This window comes from Micromys minutus (assembly GCF_963924665.1).
Source record: "Micromys minutus genome assembly, chromosome: 15".
Lineage (NCBI taxonomy): Eukaryota > Metazoa > Chordata > Mammalia > Rodentia > Muridae > Micromys > Micromys minutus.
In genome coordinates, this window is record NC_137984.1 from 2,981,204 (window position 1) to 2,994,053 (window position 12,850).

The 12,850-nt window shown below is 44.3% G+C and overlaps 1 protein-coding gene across 9 annotated transcripts in view; it reads right to left on the reverse strand.

The window, feature by feature from the left end:
• Nucleotides 1–12,850, reverse strand: part of EPB41L2 (erythrocyte membrane protein band 4.1 like 2) — a 145,676-nt gene that overhangs the window by 42,514 nt on the left and 90,312 nt on the right. For all 9 annotated transcript variants that reach the window (XM_080929362.1, XM_080929364.1, XM_080929363.1 and 6 more), the window contains exons 4-8: nt 12,593–12,697; nt 6,832–6,874; nt 5,722–5,797; nt 2,724–2,942; nt 1,192–1,279 (exon numbers count right to left, since the gene is read on the reverse strand). In XM_080929362.1, coding sequence (XP_080785488.1) covers nt 1,192–1,279; nt 2,724–2,942; nt 5,722–5,797; nt 6,832–6,874; nt 12,593–12,697 — 531 coding nt within the window. The remainder of the gene's footprint in view (nt 1–1,191; nt 1,280–2,723; nt 2,943–5,721; nt 5,798–6,831; nt 6,875–12,592; nt 12,698–12,850) is intronic.

Below are 12,850 nucleotides of genomic sequence, written 5' to 3' on the forward strand. Positions count from 1 at the left end.
TCCTTGCACTACAGCTGAGGCCTCCATCATCACCCATCCCTGCACTACAGCTGAGGCCTCCATCATCATCCCTGCACTACAGCTGAGGCCTCCATCATCACCCATCCCTGCACTACAGCTGAGGCCTCCATCATCACCCATCCCTGCACTACAGCTGAGGCCTCCATCATCCATCCCTGCACTACAGCTGAGGCCTCCATCATCACCCATCCCTGCACTACAGCTGAGGCCTCCAGCATCACCCATCCCTGCACTACAGCTGAGGCCTCCATCATCATCCCTGCACTACAGCTGAGGCCTCCATCATCCATCCCTGCACTACAGCTGAGGGCTCCATCATCATCCCTGCACTACAGCTGAGGCCTCCATCATCCATCCTTGCACTACAGCTGAGGCCTCCATCATCATCCATCCCTGCACTACAGCTGAGGCCTCCATTATCCATCCCTGCACTACAGCTGAGGCCTCCATCATCATCCCTGCACTACAGCTGAGGCCTCCATCATCATCTCTACACTACAGCTGAGGCCTCCATCATTGTGCCCTTGCACAACCTCTGAAATTAGTCTGTATCTCGTCATGACCTGGAGCCAGGGCACATCTACGTAGCTTTAGCCCTTCCATGCTTCAGGGTTTGCTTTCTTCTCCCAAAAAAAGGAGGAAGAGAGAGGGAGTCCAGACAGCAGCACTGCGTCTAACACAGGGTTTCTCAACCTCCCTAATGCTGCAACCCTTTAATACAGTTCCTTATGCAGTGCTGACCCCTAACCTTAAGGTTATCTTCACTGGTACTTCATAACTGTACCTTTACTACTGTCATAAATCAAACTGTAACTATCTGTGTTTTCCAATGGTCTTAGGCAAACCATATGGAAGGGTTCCTCAGCCCCCACAATGGGTCACACACAAAGCACAGGTTGAGAACCAGTGGTCCAGCAGAAGATGGAACATAGCAATGAACCAGGATCACAGGGTAAGGTAAGGGCTACCAAAGTCAGTTCTGTAGTAAGAGCTCTTAAAGAGGCATTAATAAAAGCAACAGAAGTAGAGAGGCAACAAAGGACTTCCACACCATGAATTTTATAAGTAGTCACCAAGAAATACTATAGACCAAAGTGGAGACAGATAGCTTTTTCCAGAAAGAACCAGGCTCTGTGAGACTAGAGATTTCCAAATTGGAATTTACAATACCTTGGCATGATGCATGTCAACACCATACATGGAAAGCCTCTTTGCGTTCTCTAAGAACTGAGAATCAGCTTGTGCTGGAGATAAGCCCCTGAGAATCAAAAGACACGTGTCACCGGGAGATGCAAATGTGTTCACAACAGACACAGCTGTGCGCAGGGCTGAAGAGTCGGGACCACAGGGGTGACTCTCAGGCTATAGAAACCCAGAGCAGGAGATAAGATGCAGCTCTGCCCCTAAGGTCGTGGACCCCAGCCTGCTCACTCAACCATGTGGACTTCCACCCTTCCCACTTTGTCCTTACTGACTCTTCATTGTTCCCATGGTGGAGAACAGCCAACGCAATATGGGCGCAACATAAGCTAACCGGGAGAAATGAGCAAACTGTGACTTCATGTTTTCAAAACTGATAAAATTCTTAGTTTGCTAGGATCGATCAGAATTACTTGTGTTTGGTTTTCTAAGTATTCTGCCTACAGAAATGTATTTTTTATTCCTATTTCTCCAGGCAAACAAACTTAAGTGACTGGCAAACAGATCTCTGCCCCAGAAATCTTCACTTCCACCCAGCATTTCATACCCACCAATCAAACCTGGGTGGCAAAAGTCAACGTCTGCTGAGTAGAATTCAAATATAAGGCAGGGGCAGGTCAAATGTTGCCCTTTTATTTTATATTTTTTAAACAAAAGTTAATGTATAATGCCCCTTAAGAGTTTTAAATCTTGGGCTGGAGAGATGGCTCAGTGGTTAAGAGCACTTCCAGAGGCCCTGAGTTCAGTTCCCAGCAACCACATAGTGGCTCACAACCATCTGTAATGGGATCTGATGCCCTCCTTCTGGTGTGTCTGAAGACATTACAGTGTACGCATAGGAATAAAATAAATTTAAGAAAGAAAAAAGGGAAGGAAGGAAGGAAGGAAGGAAGGAAGGAAGGAAGGAAGGAAGGACTGAAGGGAGGGAAGGAAAAAGTTTAAACCTCTAAAAGTTATTCAAATGATTTTAGTCAATATTCCATACATTTATGGCTTTAATATATAAACATTTTCAGCTTAGAGGTATTTTAAAAACTCATATAAAACTCTATTTTGACAGAAAAATGAAAGTATTCAAAAGTACATATGCCATTTGAGTAATTTAAGTACTCCTCAGCTAAACACAGGGACATCTCCTGTAGCACCAGCTGTCCATTGCAGGTGCCCCCACCCCCATCACCATCCACATTTCTAATCCAAATCCACAGCCTTCAATACCTTCCTAGCTTTTTAAAAATATATTTTATTTTGAAAAATCTCAAAGGTGAATAGAGTGTGTTTTGATATCATGGTACCTCCAGTATGTCCCTGGCTTTCTTATAAAATACTGTAATGCTTTAACTTTTATACTGAGAGGCAGAAGAACTGTAATGTCAAAGCATGCACACAGTCTGCTCTCTGTGTGCTGGAGCAGCCGACAGGCTAGGTCCGCTCCTCAGAGCTGAGCAAGCACGTCACCTGCGTGCGCCTGCCACGCTGCCTCCTGGAGCTCATCGACACACCTGTGAGTTTTGTGCAGCTCTGCCACCTTTTCCTCCAGCTCCTTGGTGTGGGTTGGTGCAAACTGGAAGTCACCGAGATCAATACTGTCATACTCGTCTGGGTCATAGTCTCCATGCTCAGCCTGCAGGGTGTAGGATCCCAAGAGGGCGTGAGTCACAAAGGAGCAGGGCAGGCGGCCAGAGGCGATGTCCTGCCTCAGCTGAAGGCACAAGAAATATCTGTGAGGGACAGGGATAGAAGCATTAATTAACCTTACGTTTTAGCCTTCCATTGCAAACAAATACACATGATTAGCACTATTTATAGTCATTGCAAAAATAGCCGTTTTACAACATGAAATTTTACCCTGATCCTTGAGCTCCTAAACTGCTGGCTTATGTATAAAACTAAGTCTGAAAGTTAATTAAGACAATAGATGCTTTGATAGTAATCATTTACCAAAAAAAGAAAAAAAATAAATAACTAGTCCCTCACTCTTGCCCACTTCTACCTTTCATACAACTTTTTTCTTCTCCTAAATGCCTTTAGCAACAGTCCTGCTAAGTCTACCTTGACACCCTTGCCTGTCCACCCTCTTGTCCAAGATGGCTAGCTCAGTTCCACAGACAGAGCAGGCACTCTGAAGTCATGAGCCCATGTACAGTCCTTTGCACCGAGAAGCCTCTGAGGGCAAGAGTAACCATTAGATACATAAACAGCTGCCGAAGAGCCTGGGGATCACTAAACGGCTGTGACAACAGCCGCCTGCAGTCAATACTGTAACTGTGTCAGTACACCTTGTATAAAAATTGCTTTTTACTAAAGTAGTATGAAAGGTGACTTATTCTCTATTTAGGTTTTTTTCAGCTCCATTATCAACCCCCTTTGGGGGACATATATGAAAACCTAATCTCTGCTCTCCAATTTTACCATTTGCTTAAGTCTTCAATGACCCTGAGATGACCATCAGTGACGTCACTGAGAGATCTTTTGAGGGCTACCCATGGAGGACGGAGGAGCTCTACCCACACTGTAAGCCCCACTGTGCGTCGTAAGAGCTGTAAGTCTCTCCCTTTTCTTGCTCTCTGGCCAGTCCTCAATGCTGGTGAAGCAGAGAGCAACCAGACAGGGTTCCAGTTCAACTTAGTCAACCCCACAAGAGACAGAAACTCTAAGTGCATTTATCACGGGACTCACACAAACACTGACATTGCTCTAGAACCTTCTGGTGAAAGGCTCTTCTCACCGATGCTATCGTCTGCGTATTTTCACGAATTTCCAAGTCTTCTTTCTAAAAGGATGGTTGTGTTTCTTTGACTCAAACATAACAGCACTGCTCTGAGGACTGAATCTTAAGCTGGACCCCAGGCTGCTGAACCCCCACCAGAGCTGTGCCAGGTCTTCATATCTGCGGTCCCCTCACGGGCCACATAATCTTAGGAGGGATGAAAATGAGACAGCCAGCACTGGCTACACAGATTCTGCTCTTTTTTCTCCTGTTGTGTGGGGTGGGGGATAAGGAAGAAAGGTCACCAAATTTTCAGGGCTGGGAGAACTCACACTACAAGTCATGGCCCTGCAAGCAGAAGGGCCTGCGTTTGAGGGCCAGCGCACATGTGCAAGCCTAAGCAAGGTGGCGCCTGCTACAGAGCGACAGGGGACCTCTGGGGCTTGCCAATCAGCCCATGTACCCACACCGTGAGTTCCAAGCTCAGAGACAGACCATGCCTCTAAGAGCAAAGAGGAGCTACTGAGATGGCTCAGTGGTTAAGAGCACAGCTCGTGCATAGGACTGAAGATCAGTTCCAAGCATCCACATTAGGTGGCTCATAAGTGTCTGCAATCAAATCAGATGTCCTCGTCTGGTCTCCACGGGGACCTGCACTCTCATGTATATACCCATGTGTATTCAGAACAAAATGTTAAAACAAAACAACAACAAAAGCCAAGATAGGGTTAGAGAGATGGCTACACGGTTAAGAGAACTGGCTGCTCTACCAGAGGTCCTGAGTTCAATTCCCAGCAACCACATGGTGTCTCACAACCATCTGTAATGGCATCTGGTGCCCTCTTCTGTCATGCAGGCACACATGCAGATAAAATATGCAAATACATAAAATAAATAAAAATAAATCTTTTCTAAAAAAGACAAGGTTGATAGCTCCTGAGGAACATATTTAAGGTTGATTACTTCATGTTTTTATGTGTGTGCATGCGGTGTGTGTAAACAGACAGGCAGGCAGGCAGGCAGACACACACACACACACAAAGGTTTCTTTGGCTAAATATAAATATATGATGCCTGTGCACATGAGACTAACACAGGCACACACGAGGTAAACTGTCACAGTCTGCAACACTGAGGGACGAGCCTGTCACAGTGCATACAGAGAAAACACAATCTTGTCAGCAATGCCTTTCTTTACATGTTTTATTACTTGAATATAAAAGAAGGGCCAAAGAAGAGTAAATGAAGTGTTACACTGGCAATACTTCCAGCTATTTAAGATCCAGTTTTAAGTGGCTAAGTTTGTTCTGTTTTGAAAGTTGCTGGAGGCTAGAGTGAAGAAGGCTCAGCAGCTACAGGCACTTGCAGTCCAAAAATATGTGCTTAATAACTGGAGTTCAATCCCTAGAACGCATACAGAGGATGAAGAAAAAAACAGACTCCACAAAGTCACCGTCTGCCCTAAACACTTTCTGACATACACAATAATATATATTAGCTGAGAAATGGCTTTGCTGTTAATAGCACTTTCTGCTCTCCCAGCGGACAGAGACTGGCTTCACAGAACCTCCACACTGGCTCAGACCTGCCTGTAAGTCATCTCCCTCCTCTTCTGTGGATACTAGACATGCATGTGACACACGCAGACATGCAGGCCAAAGTTCACACCACACTTTCTTTGATTGTTCCGACTTTCAGTCCGAACAGTTACAACTATACACAGTCCAGAACACAGAAATAAACAATAGTAAGAAGCAAATAATGCATTTCAAAATGTAAATACAAGGTACCTGGTGATGTCTTCAGTCAACTGAGAAGGATCCGGAGGATAAAATTTCACATTAAAAGTGAACAGCCAGGGAAGATCTACAATTATAAAATGTCAGTTATTTACCAAATACCAGGTTTGGGTGGGTTTTTGTTTGAGTAATTTGGTATCACCTAGACATTAACAATAAAATGTTTTTTAAAACTACAAATTAGCATAAATAACCTGATCTACACAGTAAGTACCAGAATAGCCAGGGCTGTTATACAAAAAAACCCTGTCTCAAAAAACAAAACTTAAAAAAAAAAAAAAAAAAAAAAAACCCATACAGTTCCAAATAGAAATGAGTAATCCTATCAGGTCTCACTGAGCAAACACCTCAGACAGAAGGTGGGATTTGAGGCTGCTGGGATGGATGGCTCAGTCTGTGTGAGCACAAGGACTGAACTCCATCTTTTGCAGCCATGTGAGTACAGCAGGGTACAGCAGGGGCGTGCACTTCAACTCCAGGCCGGGAAGGTGGACGCTGTAGAGCCGGCAGACTGCTAAAGTCAATGGCCGGGCAATCTAGTCACATTGATGGGCTCCAGGGTCAGAGAGAAACTGTTATCTCGAAACAAGGAGGGGAGTAATCAAGGAAGACACCAAAGGTTAACTTCTGGAATGCGCTCTCGAGTGCACACACACGTGTGCACATGCACACATTCAGATATAAACAATGTATGCATACAACATAACGTCACTCCAGAAAAGTAGAATGTATTTTAAAGCCAGGCTGTTATCTGAGACAAGTAGACTTCACAGACACGTAAGAATAAGAATGTCTGTTGCCTCCTCAAAGGGAAGCTCTAAGCCATCCATAATACAAGACTTGGTTTTGTTGCTTGAAGTAGGGTTGTGCTGTGAAGCCTGGAACTCAGGGTCCCTACCTGGTGTCAGGACTGCAAGCACCTGGTGCTATGTCCAGCTAATGTCACCTTGACAAGTGTCTCACGGTACTGTTGATGTCAGCATGCAAAACAGAACCAGCACCCGATTGATTCTATGTTACAATATAGTATTCAATCCCACAGGGTTTTATTAAAGGCAGAAAGAATATGGACTAATTTAAATATGATTCTTAAATACTCACTTCTCAGCTGTCTCTTTATTTCCTTTGCAGGATCTATCCAGTTCTACAGGATAGAAAGAAAAATTAGTTATGCATAAGAACTATCTCATGTCCCCAAAATAAAACGGGACAGTTTAAAGTTCATCCTCACATCTCCTATCTAGTTGTATAGCTTTCACTTGTTAGCATTTTCCTGGGTGTTCATGTGTGTGTGCATGTGTGACTGTTTGTATGCGTGTGATAAAATGTTAAATCTTTGATACGACAATGATAAGGAGCAATTTATCTACATATAACTTCACAAATCACCCCTCAGACAAGTAGACTTCACAGACACAACATGTAAGAACAAGTAATTCCCTCAAAGGGAAGCTCTAAGCCATCCACAATACAAGACTCTTGGTTTCGTTGTTGGAGGTAGGCTGCACTGTGCAGCCTGGAGTTGCAGTTCCTACTTTCCTCAGACTTAAGGATAAGCTGTGAATTGTAAATGCTGGCTCAGAAGTGCGCATGCTCTGATCCACATAATCCCATTAACCTCTTAAGCCAAAGTCTTCACACCCTCAGACTCCTGTCACTACTTCTGACACTCATATCAGGTTAGAAACAGTATTCCCCTTTCTGTCCTAATAACAACGACGACGACGATAAAAGTCCTCTCTCCTGGCCTTCTTCCCTCCCTACTTCCCTCCCTCCCTCCCTTTCTCTCCCTCTCTCTCTGTTTCTCATTTGAATTTAGAAAACACAATTTTAATGTTATTGAAATGTAACATCCTTTTATTTGTCTCATTTCTATTCTTTGAGAAAGTCGACCAGAAATAAAACAAAAGCAACCAGAGAGAGAGAGAGAGAGAGAGAGAGAGAGAGAGAGAGACAGACAGACAGACAGACAGACAGAGACAGAGAGAAGGAAAGAGTAAGGGAGAAAAGAAAGAAAAGTCTCCAAACCACATAAGGATAGTAAATCTTTCAAACTGTAAAGCAAACAGTTCCCACAAATTATCAAAAATGTGTACTTTTTGTTTTCCCACCCTGCTGCTAAGTCATGGGAAAGACATTCACCTTCCTAATGTAGAACAAGTACATTTTTGAAGAAAACAACACAGATTCAAACAACGGACTTTATATATAGCAAGGAAGTCTAAGGTTAAGTCTCCCCCGCCCAAAGTATTACAACACCTGTATTTAACCACAATCTTATTCCCATACAGAAAGAACAAAATGCTTGTTGTTACGTATGAAATAATTGCCTGTCAATCTACTGAAATGCAAAAGAACATGACCCAGCACTAAAAAGTCTTAACAACAGCATCTTCTGAAAGTAGCCCTCAGATTTTATTACACCATGAGCTCCAGCAACAAGGATCCAGACCACAACTAACAAGGTTTGTGTGTGTGTCCTAACACTGGTGAGAGTCAATGCTCTCACTAAAGAGCCAGCGGAGCACGGTCCACTATCAGAGATGTTCCAGCTGCATGGTGCACTGCTGTGAGGGGCCAGTGAGACCCTGTAATGGCACCCGAGTGCTGAGTTAGGAAACAGCTCTGTTTCTTCAGTCAGAAAAAGTGCAGCATTCAGCTTCCTTACCCTGCAGCTGCCATCCTACACAGCTGGTCACAAATGGGCAGCTATGATACGAGCACAAGAACAAGAAAAGCACATCATTCAGCTTCTGTCAGGCTGGACTGAGGCTGGGAAGAGGTGAGGGAGGGTTAAGTGCGTGGCACTGAAACCAAGAGAGTGATAATCACACAAAGGGAACGTAATCAGGGACAACTGGTACAAAGCCCAATGACAAGATCCCTTCTATCGGGGGCACGGCTAGTCTCCCAGACAGACCTCCCAGATTCTGGTTTCCTTCAGGATGAGCTCACACAGATGGCCTGCCAGAGAGAAGCAAAAGGTTTCTGTGCTCCAGGACAGAACAACTGGCCCTAGGTTCCAGCTACCACACTTTCATTCCTATCCTCAGCTAACCCCTCCCCGTCAGCTGATCACAGCGAGGGAGGGAGGGGTCTACACAGCTAGACATCCACGACTGACAAGCTCGAATGAAAGCGAGGCTGTCACGCTCAGGCCACTTGTCACAACCAAGACATACTGAAGGCTGCTGTGGCATCTGTATTGGCTGTTAGGTTGCTTTCCTGTTCTTATGAGAAACACTGACAGAAGCATCGTGTGGGAGGGAAGTGTTTCTATGCATTACACTTGTTGGCCATACCCCATCATTGGGGGATCAGAGCAAGACCTCAACCAAAGCCCAAAGCACAGACCATAGAGCCATACTGCCCATGGCTTGCTCTTCTGCCGCTTCCAACTGATTCATTCTTAGCAAGGTTCCTTACAGAGCCTGCACCCACCTGCCTACGGATGGCGCTGCCCACAGTGGGGTGGGTCCTCCCTCATCAGTCAAGATGATCTCTAACAAATATGGCCATGGCCACTTGATCTGGGCAATTCAACTGAGGTTCCCTCTTCCCACGTGACTCTAGGTTGTATCAAAATGATGAGAGAAACTATCCTTACCCAGAGATTACAGAGGCTGTGTTTACACAACAGGACAGAGAAGCAGAAACTGTTTCCATGTGCCTACCTGGCTTCCCTTCCTAACCACACTGGCTTCCGCTATGCAAGCTCCATTCCTCCCGTGGAGGCGGGAGGCCACAGTGGTGCACAGGCATGGAGAGACTGCGGTCCATGCTCTCTAGGGTGCCTGGCCCTCTTAGGGAACCCAACATTAAATCCTGAAAACAATACCTGCCCAGTGTTATCTGTCCACCTGCACTTCCTCCTCCCCTGCAGTCTGTAAATGACTGCACATTAGTTTATCAAATTTACTTTTACTGTATGCTATCGTTGAGTACGTAGGTTATGGTTGGTACGTACTTCTTGACTAGTGCTATACGTTCTCAAGCAAAAGTTAAAGCTACTTTAAGGTAACATCACAGAGGTTCTGAAGTGCATCCTCTGGCTCACCTATCACACATAAACAAGCATAATCTTGGAACTCCTGACCCTCCACCTTACTTTTCCAAGTGCTATGACACTGTATATGTGCACCACCATACTTCACAAGCAAAACAAAATAAAATAATGAAAATCAACTTCTCTGGATTAGCACTTAAAGAAAAAATGAATAAAGCATAGGACACATAAATAAAAAGCCAGCATCAATGAATAAAGGAGATGATGAGAGTAAAGACGGTGGTGCGTGGACACAGACCAAGTGTACACCACGTGTAAGCACACATGCCAGCCCCTCAGAAAACATTAGGATTGGCGCCTGTGACCACAAACACACTCTGGGCTTAGGGATACATGGAGTGAAAGTCCCAGTTCTCACCAATTCGATGATTTCAATAACGAATTCACCAAATCCACTTGTGCTAGGCAAATGCTGACCGGATCAGAGTGTGGCCATCTCAGCCCTCCATTCTTCCATGGGGACGTGCACTGCCGTGCCAGACCCCTCACTGCGCACTTAACCCCATGGCCAGAGGTCCGGGTTCTCTGCATCACAGTGAGACTTACTGCCCATCAGGGACAGGGGACTATCAAGTTTAAAGGACTATGTGGATCTAGCTGAAAGTTAGGCACTGTGAGCCTCTGGTCCTGCCACTGGGGAGGTGTGGTGAGACAGCACAGACATCAGCTATACTTCTGAAGAGCACTTTTTGCAGTATTGCGTATAAGAAACTGATTTATATAATGCCTAAGCTAAATGTCAGACTCTGTTAACAACAAAAACTTAAAGACTCTTCTTTGAAGAAAGCTTAATGTCTTCAATGATGAATTCATTTACACATGAATCCCGAAACTACACAGAGTTACAACTCTGTATCAAAAAAAAAAAAACCATGTTGCTTGAGTCTATAAACTTTTAATATTTCCTACAGCGAAGTTTACGTGAGACTTTAACAGACGGTGAAAAGTTTGACATAATCACAATAAACTGAAACTAAGAGCACAACACAACACCAAAACCAAAGTCAGCACAGATTTTCCCACGACCAACTGTTATACAAATACTTAGAGCTCTGTCTAAATTCCACTTTACAAAAGGCTGAAGAGCCCGCAGCTTCTTTAAAAACAGCCGATATTTAGCGAGAAAGAAGCAGAGAGCCGGGAGGCTAGCAAACTGGTGAGGTGTGGGCTTGGCATCCACACAGCACCGAGAGACACACCTCTCCTACAGCGGAACCTCAGAACTGCAAAGGAGGGCTGGGAAGCTAAGTTTGACAGTAATAATTTTCTGGGGCAAAAAGGAAGACTATACATATCTATATTGGGAAGAATGAAAGCTCTTTGCCTAAATGTATTTCGAGACCTAGATTTTGCCTATATGTATTTATTATATATGAGCATATTATATCTAAAAATGAACATTATAGTCACATACATATGTAACCTAACATATTCAAACTATGTTTGAGTGTCTCACAAAGGACAAAGATGCAAAGCGTAAGTACAGAAGTGTCTGTTCATCCCGTTTTTACCAGCATTTTCCTGCCGCATTTCATAAGAAAACACCAACTACAAAGTTGTAAAGCCTGCTTTAGAGGGCTCTCAGTTTACTTAGTGAAGTGTGTTTTTACTTCTGAGGAGTGTACTCTAAACAATTCTAATAAAAACACACGCTAGTCAATAGGCAGGCATGCAATTTGTCTTTAACCTAAAGGTAGCATTAAACCACTAATTACAGATCAGAGATTTAAAGCTGTGCAAGTTGAGGAAATTTAATTTGCATATAATTACCATGCTTAAAATAAAACCCTTTATTCCATTACTGGAATCTGTAAATACAAACAATGGCAAATAACAGCGCACTATGTCCTGCAGTGACTACTGTGCTATTGCTGTGAGATGAGGACTGACATTACACAGAACCCTCTTTCACTGTGACTGAGGGCTCTATACATCCTAACAGAATGCTCACAGTGAGGCTGTCCACAGTGGCCGTCTGACATACTAAATGGGCTTCCTCTGTAGGGTGCGACTCAGCACAAACTCACATTCTTCCCTTTCGGTCAACATCTTCTCACCCACACCAAAACTCCACACTCAGAGAGTGAAACCAAAGAGGAAAAGCACTCTCCTAATAATGCTGATGGCTACAGGTTCACCCTGGTCCTGCCAGAAAGGGAATCTGTGAAACTGAGAATCTTTGAAGCTCTATAAAATCAGTACCGATGGCAGGTCAACCATCCTGTCGTCCCAGCCGCTCCTGACATCCGGCAGCGCTACTCCTAGGGCCAGTCTAGCACTGGTTGGTGAACATCAGCCCACAGCCCAGCCACAGACACACCAGTTCCCTGTGGTCCAGGCTCCTTCAGTAACTACACAGGCCACTGCACGTCTGTGTGCTGGGTAGCAGGAGCCCACCTGGCCTCTGCATTTAGAGCACCATGAGGTACAGCCAGGACATGCCTGGGACAGTCTTACTTAAGAGATTCTTCACGGTACATCATCAACTTTCCCACTATTGAATCTTTTAATGTGCATGTCCTGAAGTCCTTTCCCCTCAACAATTCACTAAAGATGATCCCACTGTGAAGTCAGGAGCTAAAGCTTTCCCCTGCTTATAAATAAGTTTCTCAGTCTCAACTAAGATAGAAAACCACTTCATTCTGCCAAAAAGTTTTAGTAAGTCTCTCACACAATCACTTTAAAATGTTTGCCAAAAATCTCTTTACAATCATGTAAATTAAAGTTAAATTTATTCTGAAATTAAACTGTTTACAAAAAAATACACATAAAGGACATAAAGTTGAAGTCACTTACTTTCTGCTCAGGATGTTCCTGAAATAGAAGTCCAAAGTAGTCCTTCTCCAGGAGGTTCAGGTGCTCACACACTCTGTCAAATAACACTTGTCCCTTGGCACGTTTCTGCAGAAAAACAGAGCAAGCCTTTACTTTTCTAAAGGAGATGGGGAACGAGAAAGAAGAGGTTAGTGGGAAAGGCGTGAAAAGATGCATAGGACTCGAAAGAAGGGGGGCTGGGTGGGACCAAACGGGATGAAAGTGGGGGAGGAGAGAAAC